This window comes from Bubalus bubalis, chromosome 24, assembly GCF_019923935.1.
Source record: "Bubalus bubalis isolate 160015118507 breed Murrah chromosome 24, NDDB_SH_1, whole genome shotgun sequence".
Taxonomy (NCBI): domain Eukaryota; kingdom Metazoa; phylum Chordata; class Mammalia; order Artiodactyla; family Bovidae; genus Bubalus; species Bubalus bubalis.
This window is the reverse complement of record NC_059180.1, coordinates 39,520,247-39,544,699: the sequence shown is the minus strand read 5'-3', so window position 1 is coordinate 39,544,699 and position 24,453 is coordinate 39,520,247. Positions and strand designations below refer to the sequence as shown.

Sequence of the window (24,453 nt, the reverse complement as noted above, 5' to 3'; positions counted from 1 at the left end):
AGAACCAAAGCTATGTAAAATGCTCTAGAAGAATGAAACAGGACTATATTTGTCTAAAAATATGCAAAAAGTGAAACAAATCTCAATAGATGTACGCAATGGTTTAGAAAGATGAAAGAAATGGTAAACTAAAAATACGTCAAAATAAATAATATAAAATAAACAAAAAACCTAAAATATCCTAATATTACAAATTAAGCAATACACTTCTAGAAGTTATATGAGTTAAGGAAGAAATTACAGTGGGATTTAAAATACTTTGAAGTAAATGATGATGAAAAATACTACATACCAAAACCTTTAAGACACAGCTAAAGCAGTAGTTAGAGGAAAATTGATAGCCTTAGATGTGTATAATAAGAAGACAAGCTTAAAGCTAATGACAAGAAGTTAGAAAAAGTACAGCAAAAAATAAACCCAGATAAATTAGAACAAGGGGAGAAGCGATGAAGAGCTGAAAATAATGATGTTGATGGAGAAGGAAATGGCAACCCACTCTAGTACTCTTGCCTGGAAAAGTCCATGGACAGAGGAGCCTGGCGGGCTGCAGTCCATGGAGTTACATGACTGAGCACGCACGCATGAGGATGGAGGGAGATGGTTGGTAGCAATAAACTGGTTGAACTAAAAAAAAAAAAAAAAAAAGATAATAATGATGTTGAAAACAAGCATACAATAGAGATTAATGACAAAAAGTTAATGCTATTGATGAACTCTGCAAAAACTAATTAAGAAATAATGACAGAAGATACACAACCCATGTTAGAGAATGACTTTACAGTTATTGGATAAATTAAGAAGATAATAAAAGTATATTCTAAATAACTTTTTGAAAGCTGTTAGTACCCATAACTTGCCCAAATTATCTACAAAATACTGCAGCAAATTTCAAGTTTGTGGTGAAACCTTGAAAATATTCTATCTGAGGTTAGAAATGCAACAAGGATGCTGACACTCTCTACTTCTGTTGAACATTTTATTGGAGACAGTGAGTCACCCCATACATTGCTGGTGGGAATGTAAAATCGTACACTCATGCTGGAAAACACTGTGGCATTTCCTTTAAAAACTAAACTTATAACCACCATATAACCCAGCAATTTGGGTATTTATCTCAGAAAAATGAAGACTTCTTTCTGTTCACACAAAAATCTGTACACAAGTCTATAGTTTTATTCAAAACAGCCAAGAAACTGGAAATAATCCAGATGTCTCCCCAGGGGTCAATTGTGCATTTCGCCCTAGGTTTGTGCTGCTCTCTCTGTGCGACTTCGCCCAGCTCCTCCTCCCTAAGCCCACGGTCAGGTGGGCTGGGTGGGCACAGGGGCCAGACTGGGTTCCCCAGCTATGGGGTGGTGAGGGAAGTCCTGGGCTAGAGGAACTGTTGTCGTAGAAGGGGCCCTAGATGCAGAGTGGAGCTTGAAGTGGGGACTTCCTGTGAGGCCCAGGAACCTTTGGCTACTGACCACCCGACCCTGGTGTCCATGTCTAAGTCAGTACCCGTCACCTAGGTTCCATCACATTACCCCATCAATATATGCAAGGGTAGGGTTTCTTCATGGCTGCCCGGCTAGCTCAGTCGGTAGAGCATGAGACTCTTAATCTCAGGGTCGTGGGTTCGAGCCCCACGTTGGGCGTTGTCTTTTCTTCATTTGCACCTTTTGGAGTCCGGAGAAACTCAGCAGGTGAGCATCAGTGAACATCAGATGAATACCAGGATACTACACCTTGGGGATCGCCTTTTCCAAGCAAGGCAATCCTGTGACCTGCCATCAAAGGGCACTCAACTGCCCAGCCGGACCCACAGCTCCTTGCTGGCTTTTACCCCAGCTCCTCCTCAAGCATATTCCTGGCTGCAAGAAGTGTCAGCAAAGTGACCTAAAGGCCAAGCCGGGGTGCTAGTATAGCCCGTCTTTCCTGGCGTTGGGCTTATTGTAATCTGAGCACAGGGACCACTAGACTTGGTTGGGGGCGAGGGTGCGGGTAGGGTACAGGGGCTGCTTCCCAACTTGCTGGCACAGGAAGCTCTGGCGTCCTCCCCTTGCCCACTAATCTATGAGCTCAACACTTTCCCATGGGTCTGAAATTGGAGTTTCCTCCCCGCCCCACCTCACTGGTCTCTGGAATTCCATATCCGGGATGCCACGGAGTCACAGAAGAGACCCAGAGGGTATAGTTTGTGTGGCTCGTTGGTCTAGGGGTATGATTCTCGCTTAGGGTGCGAGAGGTCCCGGGTTCAAATCCCGGACGAGCCCGTTTATTGCCATTTTTACATGAAAACAGCTCTTCTCCAGAGATTTGAGAACTACGCCAAGTCCCCAGATCTTGTACTTCAAAGCTCCACACTTCGAGAGAATTAGAGAAAACATTTAAAAGCTTCAAGCTGTTTCCAGATACTTTTAAACTTTTAGTAGGAGTCTTGGCGATTCAGGGGTGTGGACATCACAGTGCGGAGCAATTTCTTCGGGGCTTCGGTCAGGTTAAGGCCGGCAGGGGAGAAAACCTGAAACAGTCTCCCCAAATCACCTACCTTTCAGGCTTCGAGTCCAGCAATTAATTACTCCATTGAGACTCAAACATTCCTGCTAAGTGTCCAGTAATGTATCGGGCCTGACTCCGACACCCAAGGCCCTCCTTCTCTTTCTTGATTCACTTCTCTTCCTCCTTCTCTCGGTCTCCTGTCACCCCTCACCTGGGCACTCCCAGGTCTGCCCTGGCTTCACAGCCCCAGGTCAGGGAAGGGTTCTGGGAGCCAGGGTTGGGCACGGAGACCTGGAGTCCATGCTATCAGGATAGGGATCCTGTCCCCCGCTCTGAACCTCAGGCTGTGTTGGGCCCCATTTTTGGCGGCTGGGGGTCCAGGTGGAGTTTGAGTTTGACCCTTAAGGAGTTCCAAATCTGGAGAGCTGCTTTCAGTAAAACGCAAAGATTCCCCACTTCCAGGGGCAACCACATGCCAGGGTCAGTCACCCTGTAGGTCAGGGTCACCATGGACGGAGACCAGGGCCATGCCTCAGGCCAAATCTCCTCTTTTTCCAGAGTCTGCTGCAGAACTCCAAGGCTGATTTGACTATTGGATTTGATTTCCTGGAGGGAGTGGGTGAACCATCTCTCTCCAAATTTGTTAAAAACAAACAAAAACACTTTAACTTATTGGTTAAAAAACTATAAACAGTTTTAAAGAAGTTATAAAGAAAAACACCCTGGCAGAATCGAGGTTTCCAGTAACACAAATGGGTTTTGGGGACCAACCCTCTTTCTAAAAACAACTGAAAATGTTGGATATAAAAAACAAACAAACCTCAAAGCAGTGAAGAGCTTGCTTTTGGAAAAGTCAAGAAATTCCGGGCCCAATTTAAACGGATGTGGCAAACCAGAGGGATGATGGCGGCCCGAAGTTGCCGTGGGACCAGGGACACCGGCCAATCTCGGCAAACGTGACCGCCTTGGGCTCCGGGAGACCGAGGCAGAGCCCAGGATCTGCTCCTGGGTCCCCCCTGGAATCTGTGACCCCCAAAGACGAGTATGAACAGGAACACATTCGTCCGGCCACAACGCAGCCAGGTGCTTCCGCAATGCATGTTCCCCGGCGTCTCCTCCTCCCGGCCCCTTTTACTAAATAAAATACAATCGCTTTAAAAGGCGAGCCTGTGCGGAGACCGCGCGCACCCGTGGGACGAAGTACACCCGAGGCACAAGGGGCCCATGTCTACAGAGTCCTGTTTCCTCTCAGCGTCCGCCGTGTTGTTCCCATGCTGGTTTCTCCCCAGTCTCCGGGCCGGTGGCTCCAGCGCCCCCCACTCCTAGCCCTCCGCTTCATCCGGGCGGGTGGCCAGACTGCCAGGACCAACAGGACAAAGGAGATTAGAAGCCGCGGCAACTGAATCAAAGTTTGTCCTCTGATTCTGTCCTGGATTTTTTTTTTTTTTTTTTTAGTCATAAAGGACTTATTGGAGGAGATTGAAGGAGATTGGAATCTGGACTGCGCATGGATAATCTTGTTGCTCGAGTGACAAAGGATGAAATCGGGATAGGGGGTAACGAGAGGAGAATTTGAGGTCCCGGGAGCTCTCCTGAGGGGATGCGGTGGGGTGGGGTGGGGGTCGGATCTTGAGCGGCTCTGGATTCTGCTGACTTTTTACCCTTCGGATTAATTAGGAACTTCAGTGAAGAAAGAAAGGTGGGTGGCGAGGGAAATTGCAGGGGGTGTGTCCCGATCCCGCGGACTTCGGCTTTGGGCAGCTCCAAGGGTGTGGTTTGGCCTGGAAAAGCGAGGTCGGGCGGGGAGTATTCTGCGGGCGGGCGGTCTCCCGGACGTTGCCAAGCCCTGGGTGACGATGCCCAACGCAGGAGGCTTTGGGGGAAATTCTGACTGCCGCCTGCGGCTGAGCCTTGGCGGGCGCGGAGGGGTGGCCTCCCCTGCTCGCGGTGTTGGCGCCGCACGCCTTCTTCCAGCCCTGCGCTCCCCCGGGTCTACTGTCCAGCCGCGTCCCCGGAGGACTGAACGTTTATCACACACGCCGCAGGGTGATCCTGCACAACGCGCCGCGGACTGATGCAGCCAGGGACCCTCACTGCTCGCTGCATCTGTCATCCGCAGGACAACCCAGGGCGTTCCGGAGCCTGAGACTCCCGCTGGAGGAAGCAGACAAACCGGACTCTGGGGAGCGCTGGAGGAGCCGCGGGAATGCAGGCAGAGGAGGGCGTGGCGGGCGGCGAGGGCGCGGCGGGCTGCGAGGGCGCCGCGCGCACAGGAGCTCTGTCGCTAGCCGCGATTGTCTGTTTCGCTCAGGACTCTGTTCCTTGGCGACTTGAACAGAGACTGGGACCTTGTAAGGACTCAACCAGGTTTCTAATAAGCACCCAAACCAATTCCTGGATCACTTTCTAACTACTGGCCACTAGTTATTCCTTCTTCCCAAGTTCTTGGAAACAGACTTGGCAGCAGCCCCAGTGGCCTAATGGATAAGGCACTGGCCTCCTAAGCCAGGGATTGTGGGTTCGAGTCCCACCTGGGGTAGTATGAGGGATGGCCTATCTTTCCTTAAATGGAGAGTTGCATTTTGGATCATTAGATAAATAGATCATAATAGATTATAAGATACAAAGATTCCCCACAATCTCTAACAAGGAAGGACAAAGACGGTGTTCCCGTACATCTAAATGGGAAAAAAATATGTGGTTACACATACATCTTAATGTGGGAATATGTGTGGTTTCTTTGATTCTCTAATTCCAATTCTTTGAATCTGTCTCAGAGATAAAACGACTGATGTAAGTACAAGGATGTTTTATTGCAGCAGAGTTTGGTAAATAATAAATAAAAGGGAGATGGGAATGGCCATCTGTGGGAGACAGATGGAATATACTTTCCTTCATTAATACTGTCCAACCTCAGAAAAGAATGTTCAGTCTATCCCAGTCGACTTGGAAGTTCTTGCTCTGAAAGTCATGCTCGATGTATTTCTTACATAACAAACAGTAACTCCTAAGCTGCAGCTGTCCCTGCATGACTGTACAGAAAGGAATCAGGTGTGGAAGGACCCAGGAAGGAAGGGGAGAAAAAAAAAGAGACTCTAGCAAAATGCAGAAATACACAGATCAAAAACTAAACAGAAAATGTGGACAGCAGAGCTTGCCCCTTTGAAATGTGGGTGTAAGAACTGAAGGAGTACTTAGGGGAGAATTGGAAGTAAGGGGGGGGGGCAATGATAACATTGACTTGATCTGGGTTAGGACTGTGGGTGATTTTCTGCCTGGACTTCTGTTATTTCAGTATAGCTACTTTTGTGACTTTTTATAATCACAGGCCAGGAGAAAGTGCCCCGTGTCCTCAGAAACATCTCTTTTCTTTTCTCTTTCTTTCTTCTTTTAATAACTGAAGAGGGCAGGGGAGTTTCCTAACAGGGAAGAGAGAATCGCCCCTTAAAAGACTCCTACCGCACTTCCTGCTTGCCTGTTGTGTTAAAAAACTGCAGGCGTCGAGTCTGGTAAAGAAGGAAACAAAAATGAACAGCAGCAATTTCCTTTGATCTGGAGTCTGGCCCCCTTTCTTCCTCTTTCTTAAAAATCTAATTTGTCAACTGCGGTATCCTCAGTGATTGGCATACATTAAGCGTTCAATCAACACTTGAGTGAATGGATGACTCTATTAGGCGAGTGACCTCTGGTATGTTGGGACACGTTTGGGGTCCAGAGCTTATGGGAAAATGCATGCTCCCCGCCAGGCGGTGCAGCCCAGTTCGGTGGGTTTCGCTGGCTCCCGGCCCAAGGAGTCCCGGCTCCGACCGAACTCTTATCCTCCCGCAGCAGCTGTCGGTGGTGCTCCCACTTCATCTTCAGGGTCTTGTCAGGTAGTAGGTGCACACTTTCTCCTGAAGGACGTAAACTCCTTGCAAGCCCGGCTAGCTCAGTCGGTAGAGCATGAGACTCTTAATCTCAGGGTCGTGGGTTCGAGCCCCACGTTGGGCGTAGAGTTTTTTCTTCTTCCTTTTTGCAGGGGAAGGCACGAAAGCCAGGATTCTCTTAAATACATACCAGAAGGTGTCTTTGAATGAAAGTTCTTAAATTTAGCAAGACTTAGAAAGATGGTATCTATAGTACTATATCAATTTTTAAAAAGGGCAACCAAGAAAACAATTACAAAAAAGAAAACAGAATAAAAAAAGACAGCTAGATATAATGCCTCCTGAGGGAATCCTGGAAGCAGCAAATGTCACATTTGTAATGAAGAATTTTCTAGTAGGGGCTTCCCTCATGGAGAAGGCAATGGCAACCCACTCCAGTACTCTTGCCTGGAAAATCCCAGGGACAGGGGAGCCTGGTAGGCTGCAGTCCATGGGGTCGCTAGGAGTCGGACACAACTGAGGGACTTCACTTTCACTTTTCACTTTCATGCATTGGAGAAGGAAAGGGCAACCCACTCCAGTGCTCTTGCCTGGAGAATCCCAGGGACAGGGGAGTCTGGTAGGCTGCAGTCCATGGGGTTGCTAGGAGTCGGACAAGACTGAGCGACTTCACTTTCACTTTTCATGGTCCAGGGGCTAAGACTCTTTGCTCACAATGCAAGGGGCCCAGTTGGGCACTAGATCCCATATGCCTCAACTAGACACCGCATGCCTCTACTAGACCTGGTGCAGCCAGATAAATAAATATTTTAGAAAATTTTTTTCTAGTAGTCTCATTAAATTCTTAAAAATGAAGTCAATGTTAATAATATATTTTATCTTATCTATGCTTAGTCGCCCAGTCATGTCCAACTGTTTGCGACCCCTTGGACTGTAGCCCACCAGGATCCTCCATCCATGGGATTTTCCAGGCAAGAATAACTGGAGTGGGCTGCTATTTTCCTCCTCCAGGGGATCTTCCCCACCGAGGGACTGAACCCATGTCTGCTTGTCTCCTGCACTGCAGGCAGATTCTTTCCTGCTGAGCCATAACTAAGTTATTATAATTTCCCACGTAATAATATACAAATTATCAATGAGATGCATTATAGCCTCAACCTCAGTACTTTCGAAATTTTGAATCAGATGGTTCTGTGGGGGGTGGGGGGAAGGGGGGTTGCCTGTGCATGGCAGAATGTTTAGCAATATCCTTGGCCTCTAGATGTCAGTAGCCTCCTTGTGACAACCAACAATGTCTCCACACACTGTCCAAAGTCCTCTGGGAGGCAAAGTTGTTTCTGGTTGGAGTCATCTGTCCAGAGAACCGAGGGCATACATATTGGTACAAACAGTTCACATGTGGAATCTTACAGGAGGGCTAACTTGACAAGGGCCAGATGGCAGGGTCATTTCATCCTGAGACAGCCAACTCAGAAGGCAGCCTGGTAAGGTCAGCAAATAGGCTGTGTACAGGGGACTTTGCTGACAAAGCAAAGTTGCTGGACTTTGCTGTACAGTCAAAGCTATGGTTCTTCCAGTAGTCATGTTTGGATGTGACAGTTGGACCATAAAGAAGGCTGAGTGCCAAAGAATTGATGTTTTTGAACTGTGGTGCTGAAGAGTCCCTTTTACTACAAGGATATCAAACCAGTCAATCCTAAAGAAAATCAACCCTGAATATTCATTGGAAGGACAGATGCTGAAGCCGAAGCTCCAGTACTTTGGCCACCTGAAGTGGCCGACTCATTGGAAAAGACCTTGATGCTGGGAAAGATTGATGGCAGGAGAAGGGGACGACAGAGGATGAGATGGTTAGATGGCATCACCGACTCAATGGACATGAGTTTGAGCAAACTCTGGGAGATAGCGAAGGACAGGGAAGCCTGGTGTGCTGCCGTCCATGGGGTCGCAAAGAGTCCAAAAAGAGCTAGCGACTGAATAACAACAACAACAAGAGGACTTCACAAATACGTTAATATATTGAGACTAGCAGGAGCCAGATTTCTTGCTGGTGGAGTCGGAAAGCTTCAACAAATCCTATGGTGTTGCACTGGAGTTGGAGGTATTACTAACGTTTTCTGTTAACTTGGTAACTGTTGTTTCGCTGGTAAAGAGGGTTGGTGGTAGTGACTTCAAAAAGTGAAGTGAAAGTGAAAGTGAAGTTGCTCAGTCGTGTTGGACTCTTTGCGACCCCATGGATACCAGGCTCCTCCGTCCATGGGATTTTCTAGGCAAGAGTACTGGAGTGGGTTGCCATTGGTGGCTTGGAGGGTAAAGCATCTGCCTGCAATGTAGGAGACTTGGGTTCGATCCCTGGGTTGGGAAGATGCCCAGGAGAAGGGAATGGCTACCCACTCCAGTATCCTGACCTAGAGAATTCCATGGACTGTATAGTTGATGGGGTGGCCAAGAGTCGGATAGGACTGAGCGACTTTCACTTTCAGGTTATGATCTCAATCCTTGCATCTCCTTATATCTAGAAAAGCACTAAATCCCTTCATGGTGACATCAGAGCCTCACTACTAGCAGAAGACTTCATAAAAGCAGGTCTTAAGTGGTATATTTTCCTACCTGCCATCAGCATCAGTTTTCTGTATTTCTTAACTGGCATGGTCTATATATATCGAACTTTTCGCTTTTTCCCATGTCCGTCCGTCGCAAGGAGAGGAGCTGCCGCCCTGTAGGCTCATAAGCAAGGGATGGACGTGTGGAACCGCTCCAGCCTCTAGGTCAGGAGGAAGAAGCATACTCAGCACCGAACCCAGTAGGCCGAAGGCCCGCAACGCCTTCAGTTAAGACGGGCTCATTCACCCCAAGACTGCGAGCGCGGAGCCGCCGCTGACTGCAAAGGGTCGGATGGTGATGGAGCGGAGTTCCGGCCAGCGAAAGCAGGCCCCTTTCTACGTGCGGACCACCAGCCCCACGACGGCCCTGGCCATCCACCGCAGCCCCCCGCACTTGATCCGAAAGAATAAGTACCGCCGGAGTTGGGCGCTGCCGCCATCCGCAGAGCGCGCCCCCTCCTGCGGAGCCCGCAGCAGCGGACCTGCCCCACCCACAGCCCTTGGACGACTCCCTTCCCCGAAGCAATGACGTTATCGCCGACTCTCCTAAAGAAGCAGAGAAAGAGGGAGGGGAGAGAGAGAGGGAGAAGGAAGAAGAAAAAAAGTAAATGCTAAATTCATTCCTTTAATTGTTCATTTTCACCTTCAGTTATTCAGGAGATCCGGTTTGCTCCCTGGGTGGGGAAGATCCCCTGAAGGAGGGCATGGCAACCCACTCCGGTGTTCTTGCCTGGAAAACCCCATGGACAGAGGAGTCTTGGGGGCTACAGTCCATGGGGTCACACAGAATCGGACAGACCTGAGCAACTAACACTTAAACTTATTTATGGCAAATTACCTTAAAATTTTCTCTTTTAAAAATAGCGTTAATATTGATTCACAAATTTTGACATATTTAATATTTTGCATGTATGGATGTGAGAATTGGATTGTGAAGAAAGCTGAGTGCCGAAGAATTGATGCTTTTGAACCTGTGGTGTTGGAGAAGACTCTTGAGAGTCCCTTGGACTGCAAGGAGAGCCAATCAGTCCATTCTGAAGGAGATCAGCCCTGGGATTTCTTTGGAGGGAAAGATGCTGAAGCTGAAACTCCAGTACTTTGGCCACCTCATGCGAAGAGTTGACTCATTGGAAAAGACTCTGATGCTGGGAGGGATTGGGGGCAGGAGGAGAAGGGGACGACAGAGGATGAAATGGCTGGATGGTATCACTGACTCAATGGATGTGAGTCTGAGTGAATTCCGGGAGTCGGTGATGGACAGGGAGGCCTGGCGTGCTGCGATTCATGGGGTCGCAAAGAGTCTGACACGACTGAGGACTGAACTGAACTGAATATTTTATAATCACTTATAGGGCTTCCTTGGTGTAGGGGATATGCTATGCACAGGCCTGTACTATAATTAACAGGGCTTCTTTGAAAAATAAGAATGACTTTCTCATCACCCCCAGGCAAAGGGCTGGGAGCAGTAAAAAGTACATCATGGAAAAACATATTGAAAACAAGATGTTGCAGTACAGATGTGACTGATGGAAAGCCATTAGTGAAGGTTCTCGTAACCAGAGTCTTGAGGGAGTTGCTGAGAAAGGTTGTCACTAGCTGAGGAGCTAAACAGAGTCATGAAAGGCCTGAAGGTTTGACATTGAGGACTGTGCATTGTAATTCTTTATCCCTAATCTGAGATTGTAAAAAACAGATATCTCTAGAGCACATACAAGGAAATAGATGTTAGCAATAAAAGGCATGCAAGGATTAGGATCTGGGCTTTTGCCTGCGAGCGGCATCAGCCCTCTGATCCCCACCTTATTTCTGAGTCTTATTTTTCCTTATTCTTCTGCGGCAATACTCCCTCAGGTCGGTTCGATGTTGCACTGGTCCCAACACTTGGTAGGACTCTGTGGTAAAGAATACGCCTGCCAATGCAAGAGACAAGGGTTTGATCACTGGGCTGGGAGGATCCAAAACGCAGAAGAGCAACTAAGCCTGGGAACCACAGCTACTGAGCTCTAGACCCATCACAATGAGAGGCCCTTGCACAGGCAACTCTGGAGAAAAGCCTGCACAGCAATAAAGACCCAGCACAGCCAGAGATATATAAATAAATAAAAGAAGTAGTTAGTAATCACTTATAGGTTTTTGTTTTGTTTTGTTTGGCTGTGCTATGCAGCTTGTGGGATCTTAGTTCTCACACCAGGGGTGGAAAACTGCCCCCTCCACAGTGAAAGCCCAGAGTCCTAACCACTGGCCATCCAGGGAATTCCCTATTATTCTCTTTGATGCTTAAATTATTCCAGATTCAACCAGTGGGAGAGCCCTTTCAAGCTAGCATCTTTGTTTATTTTCAAAAATCTCTGTTTATCACAAATCTTCAATTTGAAAATTTTCAATCCTGGAGAAAAATTAAAGTTGAAAGAATAGTACAGGGAATTCCCCAGCAATCCAGTGGTTTAGGATTGCATGCTCTCACTGCCCAGAGCGTGGGTTGAATCTCGGGCCTGGGAATTAAGACCCCGCAAGCCTCAAGGCAGGACAAAATAAAATAGTACATTAAGCATCATATATGGGTATGGTGATCCATTTGAAAGTCATTTGCAGTTCATATATGTCCACATTGGACTTTGAGCCTTTCCTTATTTTTTGGCACACACATAATGTCCTAGACTCACTCACCTTACTTTTTTTCTGCCCACACCTGGTAGCAGCCCTTTCTGTAAGGAATCCTGTTTCCTTTTAGTAGAGAATGGTATTTAGAAACCAAGATCTGGGTGCTATGTATGCTGAATGCTACTGGATTGTCATTAATTATGGTTTTTGGTTTTTTTAGTTCTCTCTAACTTTTAAAATAGCTTACTAATTTATTCTTGTGTTTTGAGTATTCCTTCTCCAATCCTTTGTTTAACTCAGGTCAGTTGATGGAGTGACTCTAGTGGATCATAGTAACTGATATTTATATATTTTATTTTGTTCATATATATAAAACATGTGTTTGTGTTCTGTGTACATATATATGGAACATATATATATGTTCCATCTCATTCCTTCCCATTTCTTTCCTTTCTCTTTCCTTTTGGATATATTTGCGAAACTACTCCTCTCCTCCATTTAGTCCCAGTAATAAATTTCCATCACTGAATTCCCATATGGAATGGGCTGGGTTTATGACACACGTTGACCAGAATGCCCTACTTTCCCATCAGGCATGGTTAATTCTGATCTGCGCATATGATTCAAGAAGGATTTATCATAATTTTGCCTTACAACAGTGCCAATAAACTGATAGAAGCGCCCTTCGATGGTTAGTCTGGGAAGATGTGAGTTTGGACGTACTGGTGGCTACCTTCTTGCCACATGGAGAGAGTCTGCAGAGTGAAGACAAACAGAAGCAAACAGAGTAGAGGATAGAGAAATATAGGTCCTGATGTCATTATTTGGGCACCTGAATCTAGCCCTGTCTGAAACACACAGGCTTTGCAAAAAGAACTTTGAACTTTGCAGTTACATCAACCAATAGACTCTATTTATCCTTAAGCTGATAATCCAGTCACCATTCTCCTCCCCCTCCCCAGATCTTTGATAATTAATTTTGTATGTGGGGACATTGGCCTATTTTTGGAGGTGGAATGTAGAGAACTTGATGTCATAGCATGTATCTGATGGAGATGTGAAGGCTCATTACAGTCCTGAGATTCTTATTTTGAGTTACTGCATGCGTGCTGGGTCACTTCAGCCATGTCCGACTCTTTGCAACCACATGGTTAGTAGCCCGCCAGGCTCCTCTGTCCATGGGAGTCCCCAGGCAAGAATACTGGAGTGGGTTGCCATGCCTCCTCCAGGGCATCCTCCCAACCCATGGATTGAACCCACGTTTGTCTGCTGCATTGGCAGGTGCGTTCTTTACCACTAGTGCCACCTGGGAAACCCTTGGAGTTACTGTTAATGCTAAGTCACTTCAGTCGTGTCCGACTCTGTGTGACCCCATAGACGGCAGCCCACCAGGCTCCCCCGTCCCTGGGATTCTCCAGGCAAGAACACTGGGGTGGGTTGCTATTTCCTTCTCCAGTGCATGCAAGTGAAAAGTGAAAGTGTCCGACTCCTAGTGACCCCACGGACTGCAGCCTACCAGGCTCCTCCGTCCATGGGATTTTCCAGGCAAGAGTACTGGAGTGGGGTGCCATTGCCTTCTCCGTTGAGTTACTGGGAGCAGGTTAAAGATGTTTATTAAAATGCCCTAGTTAGCATGGGAAATATATTGATGATCAATAACCCAAGTAGTGGATGACTAGCTAGAAAGTGAAAGTGAAGTCACTCAGTCGTGTCCGACTCTTTGTGACCCCATGGACTGTAGCCTACCAGGCTTCTCTGTCCATGGGATTTTCCAGGCAAGAGTACCGGAGTGGCTTGCCATCTCCTTCTCCAGGGGATTTTCCTGACCCAGGGATCAAACCCAGGTCTCCCGCATTGCGGGCAGATGCTTTACCTTTGAGCCACCAGGGAAGCAGAAACACTCTGATGTCTAAAGGACCTTTTTTTTTTTTCTTTTTTTAAAGGCATTCAACAGTCACTTATGACCCAGGTGTATGGTTTTTATGAGTAACCCTTTAATACTATCAACCCAGGAAAGTAAATTGCAATGCATATGATTATAGGCTTTATTGGGCATCTTAAAGCCAGATCTTGCCCTCAGCACAAATACAACACTATGTATTGGACTCAGGAATTCTCTGTTCCTCATTAACATCCATGTTCTACCAATTTATAAATGAACTCAGCAATGTTTCCTATTTCTACCTCATTTACCCCCAAATTAAAATATAGAATGAAAGATTTTTCCACCGACCCATTGTAAAAATAACTATTGACATATGAAGATAAATATGACACTATTTCCGAATGTTGTTTATCCAAAACACAGGTGATTAAGCAGAAAACAAAGGGTATAAATATCACAAATACCTTTAACCTTCACCTAGTGGTCATGGTCCTAGCCTAGTGCATTGATGAAGTTAGAGGTCATGGGTGTTTAACATAAATTACCTCATTTAATCTCACAATTCTACAAGGTGATTATTATTTCTCCTTCCTACAGAGAGTGAAAATTTGTAATTCTCTGAAGATTGGTAGCTTTCTCAAAGTCATACAACCGATGATGTGGGTCTGGAATTCAGTACCGATCTAGGTGATTCAAAGTTTAACCCTTATCCAGCTTCATGTGTATTTCCCAGCAAGGCTAGTTGGGGGATAAAATATAGAATTGGGAGTTTTCTCTAGCAGAAGGGTTGCAGCTACTGACGATCCCCAAGATTACATGATTTCCAGTGTTGCCAAGTCCTGAAGCAGCAATTGTATAACTGATGATAGGTCTTTATTATCAGTGTTGGATCCAAAAAAAGCCCACAGAGGAGAGGAGACAGTGACTATCTGCTTGTCTCTAATGAGGCCCTCAGGGCATATGGCCCTAATGGCCATCTAGTCTCCTGTAAAGAGCTGGCCATGTGATACCCAAACATCCTTGTTGCACAAAGGGCTGTGTCTGTGCACCCCATCCCCTTGTTCATGCAGACTCAGCCTAAAAACCCAAAGATGAGTCCCTCTCCTTCAGAAAAAAAATCTCTTGCCAGGTCTAGAAAAGAGAAGCAAACATGGGAATTCTGGGGACCGTGAAGACTACATTCTTCCGGGGTAAGAGTCAGATGGGTGGGACTTCATCAATCATTTATTTATGTAAATTTATTTATTGGTGGGCTGCTGTCTATGGGGTCGCACAGAGTCAGACACAACTGCAGCAACTTAGCAGCAGCAGCAGCAAGGTGTAAAGTCTTAAGGGGGCACTCCTCATTACATCTTCCTTTAGTGACTTTGTAGAAACAGTTCTGAGCTCATCTGCAGTTCTTGCTCGGGCATAGCCAGTATGTTTTATCTGTTTACGAGACCCTGAACTGTGAGGAAAACAAATGGACTGAGTTTCTGCCAATCCTCTGGGTTGTTTCCATTTTAATTTTAGGAATTTGAGTTAGGGAGCTCAGCACACATAGCCAACAAGGCTGGCTCAGAGCTCTGTAAATTGCTCCAGAAATTTGAGCCCAGGAAGAAGTAGCAGTGATACTATCATTAGTAGCAGTTTTTGATTGTTCATTATATCATCCTCAGAGCAGGTGTGCTAGGAATGTGTAACAGCTACAGATTAGAGGTAAGGGAACTAAAAAATATTTTCTAAGGCAACATCACTAATGATATTAATATCAATGACATCAGTACTCTGTTTCAGGGTATATGCTTACTACATATCAGTCTCTATGTCAACCTCTTACACTTGTGTTATCCAGTACTCATCATAAATAATAAAGTCTCTATTAATATTCCTGTATCTATAGTGTTTCTGATACTTACATTAAAAAATACATGATTATGGTACAAAGTTTAAACATACACAAAAATTATGCACAAAACCACTGTCATATTTTCTCGGTGTCCTTCTAGAGGTACAGCACGAGCATAGGGAAACATCCCTCATTTTGCTGATAGAAGAGGCACAAAACATAGCTGGAGAAAAGTGCTAATGCCTCAGCAAGGTTTTAATACCACTGCCTTTTTCCTTGCATTCTTCTTAATTGTCCCATTTTGACCATCATTTCCAGGCTTTTGAATTTTTCCTGCTGCTGTCTGCTTTTGGGTCTAGGCTCCCAGCCATATGGGAGAGGTGAACCAGTCGAGAGTCTCTGAGTTCCTCCTCCTGGGGCTCTCCAGGCAGCCCCAGCAGCAGCAGCTCCTCTTCCTGCTCTTCCTCACCATGTACCTGGCCACGGTCCTGGGAAACCTGCTTATCCTCCTAGCCATCAGCATGGACTCCTGCCTGCACATCCCCATGTACTTCTTCCTTTGCAACCTGTCTTTCGTGGACATCTGCTTCTCCTCCACCACTGTCCCCAAAGTGCTGGCCAACCACATACTCGGGAGCCAGACCATCTCTTTCTCTGGGTGTCTGACGCAGATGTACTTTGTTTTCATGTTTGTGGACATGGACAATTTCCTCCTGGCTGTGATGGCCTATGACCGCTTTGTGGCTGTATGCCACCCCTTACACTATTCAGCGAAGATGACCCCCCAGCTCTGTGTCCTGCTGGTCACTGGGTCGTGGATCATCGCCAACTTGAATGTCCTGTTGCACACCCTGCTGATGGCTCGACTCTCCTTCTGTGCAGACAATGCCATCCCCCACTTCTTCTGTGATGTGACCCCCCTCCTCAAACTCTCCTGCTCTGACACACACCTCAATGAGGTGGTGATTCTGACTGAGGGTGCCCTGATCATGATCACCCCGTTCGTTTGCATCCTGGCTTCGTATGTCCTCATCACCTGTGCTGTCCTGAGGATCCCATCCACAAAGGGGAGATGGAGAGCCTTCTCCACCTGTGGCTCCCACCTGGCTGTGGTTTCCCTCTTCTATGGCACCATCATTGCTGTGTATTTCAACCCTTTGTCCTCCCACTCGTCGGAGAAGGACACTGTCGCTACTGTGATGTACACGGTGGTGACCCCCATGCTGAATCCTTTCATCTACAGCCTGAGGAACAGAGACTTGAAAAGGGCTCTTGGAAAAGTGGTTGGCAGGAAAATGTTTTCTGTCTCAGCAGAGAATCAAAACTGAGCCTCCTCCCCATGCAGATTTATTTTCTTAGTAACTAAGTAGCTGTTGAGCCGTTTTGCCAAGGGCAGTCTGGAAGGAAACGTTGATGGACAGGGAGGCCTGGTGGCTGCAATTCATGGGGTCCCAAAGAGTCGGACACAACTGAGCTACTGAACTGAACTGAGGGGCATGTAGAAGACAATCACTATTTATTTGTGGACCTAATTCACCTATAACCTTGCTGCATCTACCAAGTAAAGAGACGTGTTGTTTTTTTTAATGACTAACTTTTGAATTATTTTACAACCACATCCAATTTTTTCTTTTTAAATGGTATGTTTAGAAAGATACATGTTCCACATATTTTTGAATATTTAAGTCACCTGGAAGTTACGGCCCACCCACTGATGTCCAGGTCCCAGCACAGACCAAATAGATCAGAATCTCTGGACGTGGGGCTCCAACACTGAGATTTTAGAAATCTCGCGATTCTACTGTGCAGTCAGGATGAAGAATCACTGGTCTCCATCATCTTATGTGCTCTCTGTCATGGTGAGTCATAAAGATTGGGTCACAAAAACGCTCACAAGAGTAGTTATGAGACGCAGATAAAGAAACAACCGAGTGAAAGAAATATGAGGACTAAAGTCGATAGTAATATTTCAGGTAAGACTCAGAGGCTCAGGTGGACTTTTGGTTCAGAGCTTGGAGAGGCGAAGCGGCGCCGAATGCGGAAACCCCCTAGAGCATCCTGATTGGCTGTCTGATCTTAGGGGGCGGGGTCATCCGGGCAATTTTTGATACTAGGAATCCATATCAACATTTGCTCTTCCTTCTGCTGGGACCACGCCCCTTGCTTTCCTCCCTGGCTAGCAACCCTCTGCCACAACCTTCAAACCAAGTCAAATGCCACCTCCACCTCCACGAGCCCTTCTGATTCTCGAGCTCTGTTTTTTTCTTTGGTTTATGCTTCCCCTCCACAAGGACTTCCCACATATTATGAGACAGTCCATACCCAAATTTACATGCTATTCACTTTATTCCCCAGTGTCTGGCACTGCTCTTAGACCCAAGGCAATGCTCAGATCTAGCTGAAAGAAAAAAAAAAAGGATGAATGAATGTCGCCTAAACTTTTATCTATTTTGGCTGTGCTGGGTCTTCGTTGCAGTGAAGGGGCTGTGTTACCCAGAGGCATATACCATCTTAGTTCCCCAACCAGGGATGGGACCCGCATCTCCCACATTGGAAGGCAAGTTCTTTACCCCTAGATCACCAGGGAAATTCTTGCCTTAACTTTTAATTTGAACATTCTTGCTTGAGAAGGAGTTTAAAATTTGCCTCATTTAAGAATCACTTGTTACTTGACAGGTAATACCTACATACTATGGAACATTAAAAAAAATCACTAAGAAGAAGATCAAAATAACTTGTAAATTTGCTACTCCAAGATAACTTCAGTATTACACATGGGAGAAGGCAATGGCACCCCACTCCAGTACTGTTGCGTGGAAAATCCCATGGATGGAGGAGCCTGGTAGGCTGCAGTCCGTGGGGTCGCTAAGAGTCAGACAGGACTGAGCAACTTCACTTTCACTTTCCACTTTCATGTATTGGAGAAGGAAATGGCAACCCACTCCAGTGTTCTTGCCTGGAGAATCCCATGGACGGAGAAGCCTGGTAGGCTGCAGTCCATGGGGTCACACAGAATCGGACACGACTGAAGCGACTTAGCATAGCTTTAGAAAAGTTGGCCGCACTTTTCCCATTTGTGTTCTCATTTTCTACCTCCTTCTTCCCATCTCAGTAAAAGTCTTAGAAATTTGATTTTAATGGCCATATAATATTTTATCCACTCATGGATGCAATTTATTTATTCCTCGACTCTGGACAACTTAAAGTGTCTCTGTGCTATAAATAACGCAGCTGTACCTCCTGGGGTAGAGATCTTTGTGTTCCTTAGTGTCACAGTTAGCCTACATACCTATTGCCCGAACTTGGAGTAAAAATTAAGGTCATCATTCCTTTATTTCTTCATTATTTCTGTCCCACCCCACCTGATAAAACTGTCAGGAAGTCAAGTACCTTTCTCTTGGTGTCAGAGCATCTCAGAAATTCACTCAAAGGAGTCAGTCACTCTTGCTTTCTGCTGCCAGGTGGAGAGAGAAGGCGAAGTTGGACCCGCCCAAGGCCATGATTGTGTGAGTTGCTAGAACCCAGTGTAGCTACTGAAGCTTGATCTTGTTTGATCTCCTGGAGGCCTGTTTTGCTGCAGCATTGATGCTCGTGGCTCACATCCCGTTGGGGGTCCACCTCTGGCCTGGGGTCACAGCTATTGGAGGTCAAGTTTATTTTATCCTCCATAAAATTCTGACTCTGCTCCATGGTGGCTCCATGCATGGGGGCTCCCAACTCCACTGTGTCAAACCAGCTCTGGCCATGAACACCCAGCTCAGATTTACCCTTCCACCTTTGAGATTCCTGCTGGATCCTTGGGGTCTTTTTTTTATATGGAATGGACTTCAATCAGGTTTCTTCTACATCATAGCTGTATCTGTGAAACAGGATTTACATAAGTGTATATGAAGATGATAATATTTGGATATTGATTGATTTGTAAAGTAATGAACATTTTAACTATTTTCTCTATAATATTTGGATGTTGATTGATCTGTAAAGTAATAAACATTTCAACTATTTTCTCTCTGTATATTAAATAGATTTTACCTTTTGATTTGAAGCTGGGTTATGGAGGGCATGGAGCTTCATGAATGTTATACATTCATCGTAGATTGTATCTGTTAGGAACTGAAAGATCTTTATCCTCTTTAATCCTTTTTTCATCTTAAAGGAGGCTTTAGTTAATATTAAAATCACATCTCTACTTCCTTTCAGCTTGTGTTAATTCATTCTCTCAGACTTTCTAAAATAGTTGACTTGATGAAGGGTTCTTTCCCTGTGTCAGTGTCTTTTTTCTTTTTGTTTTTAAGCTTCTAGTACACTAGATAAAATTAGAATATAATTCTATACTTAGAAAGAATAGTCACTGATGAATGTTTCCATCTCCCATTCACTGCTACAAATAAAGGAAACAGACTTCCCTGGTAGTCCAGTGGTTAAAAATCCACCTGCCAACGCAGGGGACATGGGTTCCATCCCTGGTCCAGGAAGATTCCACACCTTCCGTGGGGCAACTAAGCCTGTTGCCACAACCACTGATGCCTGCACTCTGGAGCCCAGACTCTGAAACAAGAGAAGCCATGGCAATGAGAAGCCCTCGCAAATAGGGAGTAGCTCCTGCTCTCCACAGCTAGAGAAAGTCCCCATGCAGCAACAAATACCCAGTTCAGTCAAAAATAAATAAATACATTTATTTAAAAAAACACGAGTATAAAATTAATACATGCTTTGTAAGACACAGTTCTCCATAGGTTTATTGCTTTTCTGCACATTTTGTGACCAGAGACATTCACTTCTTTTGTTCTAGACCATTTCTTCAAGGATGTTTCTATAATGAACAGCACTGGAAGATAGAAACAGTGTGTCTTTCCAGAGCAAAGGGCAGACTTTTCACCATCCAGTGTAGGCAATGGCACCCCACTCCAGTACTCCTGCCTGGAGAATCCCATGGATGGAGGAGCCTGGTGGGCTGCAGTCCATGGGGTTGCTGAGGGTCGGACACGACTGAGCGACTTTACTTTCATTCACTTTCCTGCATTGGAGAAGGAAATGGCAACCCACTCCAGTGTTCTTGCCTGGAGAGTTCCAGGGACAGGGGAGCCTGGTGGGCTGCCGTCTATGGGGTCGCACAGAGTCGGACACGACTGATGTGACTTAGCAGCAGCAGTGTAATAAATGTATTCTTTTCGGGCAAAGTTTCAGCCAGGCTTATTTCCAATGACAAGATCTGATCTCTTAAGCTTGAGGAATCCTCTCCTGTAACACATCCATTGTGTATGCAGGTGGTACTTGTCCTTATTCACATCATTCTGTGAGAATCAGGGCTTAGGAACTGGTGTAAATGCAGGTACTCTGGCTCCTGCTCCTGCTGGGAGTAACACAGGCATGCCTCATTCTATTTTGCTACATAGTTACTGCATTTTTTTTTTTTTTTTAGCAAATTGAAAGTTGGTGGCAACTCTGTGTCAAACAAGTCTCTTGGTGCCTTCTCCCCAGAAACATTTGCTCACTTTGTGTCTCTGTCCTATTTTGGTAATTCTTGCAATATGTGAAACTTTTTCATTATTCTGATAGTTTTATAGTGACATATAATCAGTAATCTTTGATGTTACTACTGCCAAAGATTCTGGCTCTCTGAAGACTCATAATGGTTAGCACTTTTTTGGCAAAAAAAGTATTTTTAAAGTAAGGTATGGGGCTTCCCTGGTGGTTCAGTGGTAAAGAATCTGCCTGCCAATGAAGGAGACACAGTTTGATCCCTGGTCTGGGAAGATCCCACATGCTGTGGAGCAACTAAGCCCGTGCACCGTGACTACTGAGCCTCCGCTCTAGAGCCCATGCTCTGCAATGAGAGAAGCCGCCGCAATGAGGAGCTGCACACCACAACTAGAAAGTGGCCCCCACTTGCTGCGACTAGAAAAAAGCCCACACAGCAACGAAGACCAAGCAGAGCCAAAAATTAATATATATGTAACATTATTGTTAAAATAAAGTAAGGTATGTTCATTTTTTTAAAGACACAATGCCACTGCATAAATAATTGTCTTGCCTACTTTTTGGCCTCTTTGTACCACATGATGATGGTAAAAAATATTGTCTAAGGTTTAGATGTCACTCTTGGGTCAAAACTTGAAAATATTAGAAATGAAGACAGATTAGCATGGCCCCTGCGCAAGGATGACACGCAAATTTGTGAAGCGTTCCATATTTTTTCTGGGAAGAAAAAAAAAAAAAAAGAAATGAAGACAGTACTATGGTGATAAATCCCAGACAAAATTCCCTGGGACCTCAAATCTGGGACCTGGCTGATCTGGGCCTGTGCCCATAGATGGAGAGATTCAGTTATTAAATCCTTGTTCTTCTCTCTAATGAGGCTCTTAGGGAATTTGGTCCCAATGGCTGTGAAGTTCTTGCAAACACCTGCTCTGTGATTGCCCCAAATATTATTCCTGCACAGGGGACTAGGACCATGAACCCCTGCTCCCCACTCACAGTACCTGTCTGTGTTTCTAAGACATTCTGGTCCTCAAAATGGATAGAAGCACTGATGACCACTTATCCAGACATGAAGAACGCTTGATGGCAATAAGCACCAACCTCCCCCAGGTAAGAATACAGCAGGGAAGATACTGATGTCTATTAAGACAGGAAATCTTTAAAGGAACCTCCTCTGCTATGTCTTCCAGATACAGGAAGTTAATAGCAGGAGGTCGTGAGTCCATCAGGTGTCACTCAAGATGAACCCTGTAATGATCAACCGTTCCTCTTGTTTCTTTAAGAGCCATGTATGAGTTAGGTGGGTAGGGGAAGAACTGGAGTATTTAAAGTATTTAAAGTCTTAAAGCAGAGACTATATAGTCAAAGGGAGAATGCAATGGCACCCCACTCCAGTACTCTTGCCTGGAAAATCCCATGCACAGAGGAGCCTGGTAGACTGAAATCCTTGGGGTTGCGAAGAGTCAGACATGACTGAGTGACTTCACTTTCACTTTTCACTTTCATGCATTGGAGAAGGAAATGGCAACCCACTCCAGTGTTCTTGCCTGGAGAATCCCAGGGATGGGGGAGCCTGGTGGGCTGCTGTCTATGAGGTTGCACAGAGTCAGACACGACTGAAGTGACTTAGCAGCAGCAGCAGCATATAGTCAAAGAGTCATGCTGTGTAGAAGCTTGCCCGTTTTTCAGATTTTTTAAATAAAAATTTCATCAGTTATGTCTCAATAAATCCTCAATAAAGTATAGGGGAGAAAGCAATGGTATTTTCAAGATAATAGTATAACATCAGCTGATTATTTATCAGCTTCCCTGGTGCCTCAGTGGTAAAGAATCTGCCTGGCAATGCCTGCCAATGCAGGTTGGATCCCTGGTTCAGGAAAGATCCCCTGGAGGAAGAAATGGCAACCCACTTAAGTATTCTTGCCTAGAGAATTCCATGGATGGAGGAGCCTGGCGAGCGATAGTCCATGGAATCGCAAAGAGTTGGACACGGCCTCGCGACTAAACAAGCAGTTGGTTGTTCTATTCACGGCTCTTCCAGACCAGTCAGCAAAGACTGTCATTCCCCAAAGCAGCCACACGAGGGCTAAAGTTTTAGGTGCTCAGTCGTGTCCGACTCTGCGACCCCATAGTCTGTAGCCCTACAGGCTCCTCTGTCCATGGGATTCTAATAACATAAGAATCAGTGAGTCCAATGGGGAGAACATCAGAACTGAGTGTTGGAGATCAGGAGCGTAGGTGGGGTGAGCACAACGGGAGGAGCAAATCTGTAAACTGATTTGCAAATGGGATCCTGCCTGGAGCCCGATTTCGCAGCTATTGACCTTCCTTGTCTGGGTTTCTGATTTTGCTGTTGTCTATTCACCTAGATTCAGCCTAGGAGAGGGGCAAACCAGTCAAGTGTTTCTGAGTTCCTCCTCCTGGGGCTCTCCAGGCAGCCCCAGCAGCAGCAGCTCCTCTTCCTGCTCTTCCTGGCAATGTACCTGGCCACCATCCTGGGAAACCTGCTCATCCTCCTAGCCATCAGCGTGGACTCCCGCCTGCACATCCCCATGTACTTCTTCCTCTTCAACCTGTCTTTTGTGGACATCTGCTTCTCCTCCACCACTGTCCCCAAGGTCCTGGCTAACCACATACTCAGGAGCCAGACCATCTCTTTCTCTGGGTGTCTGACGCAGATGTACTTTGTTTTCATGTTTGTGGACATGGACAATTTCCTCCTGGCTGTGATGGCCTATGACCGCTTTGTGGCTGTATGCCACCCCTTACACTATTCAGCAAAGATGACCCCCCAGCTCTGTGCCCTGCTGGTCACTGGCTCGTGGGTCACTGCCAGTCTGGATATGCTCTTGCACACCCTGCTGATGGCTCGACTCTCCTTCTGTGCAGACAATGCCATCCCCCACTTCTTCTGTGATATGACCCCCCTCCTCAAACTCTCCTGCTCTGACACACACCTCAATGAGGTGATGATTCTGTCTGAGGGTGCCCTGATCATGATCACCCCGTTCGTTTGCATCCTGGCTTCGTATGTCCTCATCACCTGTGCGGTCCTGAGGATCCCATCCACAAAGGGGAGATGGAGAGCCTTCTCCACCTGTGGCTCCCACCTGGCTGTGGTTTCCCTCTTCTATGGCACCATCATTGCTGTGTATTTCAACCCTTTGTCCTCCCACTCGTCGGAGAAGGACACTGTCGCTACTGTGATGTACACGGTGGTGACCCCCATGCTGAATCCTTTCATCTACAGCCTGAGGAACAGAGACTTGAAAGGGGCCTTGCAAAAAGTGATTGGCAGGAAAACATGCTCTTCTTGATGATGGTACCATAGATCTTTCATTGGCAGTTGTGTAAATCTTTGCCAATTGCCTGAAATGTAGCAATCTCTCAGTGTCTACAAAGAACTCAGAATAAAGAAATACTCTCAGCAGATACTTATCAATGACCTGGGACTTAAGTACAACCCTTTAAACAGGTAATTGCATTTATTTCTAGTTACTTTGCAAAAAGTTTGTTTTCATTTCTAAGTGATCACTTTTAAAAGTTACACATAACAAATACTTTTGCATTTCCCTTCTGGAAATATTCTCAGAAACCACTATTGGTTTTCAATCTCAGATGTTTGATATTATCAGCCATGGAGCTTTGAAAGTATATATACTAATGCTGGACTAAACCTTGACCAATTAAATTAGTATCCTTGTGCTG

General features: G+C 45.9%; 2 protein-coding genes and 5 non-coding genes across 7 annotated transcripts; all 7 read left to right on the top strand.

Annotated features, from left to right (window-relative positions):
* The first annotated feature begins 1,564 nt into the window (after positions 1-1,564).
* TRNAK-CUU lies at positions 1,565-1,637 on the top strand. The gene has a single exon. It is a non-coding gene; the product is annotated as a tRNA-Lys (tRNA).
* A 546-nt stretch (positions 1,638-2,183) lies between these two features.
* On the top strand, positions 2,184-2,255 carry TRNAP-AGG. The gene has a single exon. It is a non-coding gene; the product is annotated as a tRNA-Pro (tRNA).
* Positions 2,256-4,947: 2,692 nt separating this feature from the next.
* TRNAR-CCU lies at positions 4,948-5,020 on the top strand. The gene has a single exon. It is a non-coding gene; the product is annotated as a tRNA-Arg (tRNA).
* Positions 5,021-6,398: 1,378 nt separating this feature from the next.
* TRNAK-CUU lies at positions 6,399-6,471 on the top strand. Its single transcript has one exon. It is a non-coding gene; the product is annotated as a tRNA-Lys (tRNA).
* Positions 6,472-15,635: 9,164 nt separating this feature from the next.
* Positions 15,636-16,592, top strand: LOC102393795 (olfactory receptor 1F1). Its single transcript, XM_025275023.3, has one exon. The coding sequence runs from the start codon at positions 15,636-15,638 to the stop codon at positions 16,590-16,592; it is 957 nt and encodes a 318-aa protein (XP_025130808.2).
* Positions 16,593-21,353: 4,761 nt separating this feature from the next.
* LOC112581916 lies at positions 21,354-21,461 on the top strand. The gene has a single exon (XR_003106590.2). It is a non-coding gene; the product is annotated as a U6 spliceosomal RNA (small nuclear RNA).
* A 1,659-nt stretch (positions 21,462-23,120) lies between these two features.
* On the top strand, positions 23,121-24,062 carry LOC112581787 (olfactory receptor 1F1-like). The gene has a single exon (XM_025275021.3). The coding sequence runs from the start codon at positions 23,223-23,225 to the stop codon at positions 24,060-24,062; it is 840 nt and encodes a 279-aa protein (XP_025130806.3). The 5' UTR covers positions 23,121-23,222.
* Positions 24,063-24,453: the final 391 nt, after the last annotated feature.

Bases quoted from the DNA above. Each gene is read 5' to 3' on its own strand.
- LOC102393795 (XM_025275023.3), top strand. From the start codon at position 15,636: ATGGGAGAGGTGAACCAGTCGAGAGTCTCTGAGTTCCTCCTCCTGGGG.
- LOC112581787 (XM_025275021.3), top strand. From the start codon at position 23,223: ATGTACCTGGCCACCATCCTGGGAAACCTGCTCATCCTCCTAGCCATC.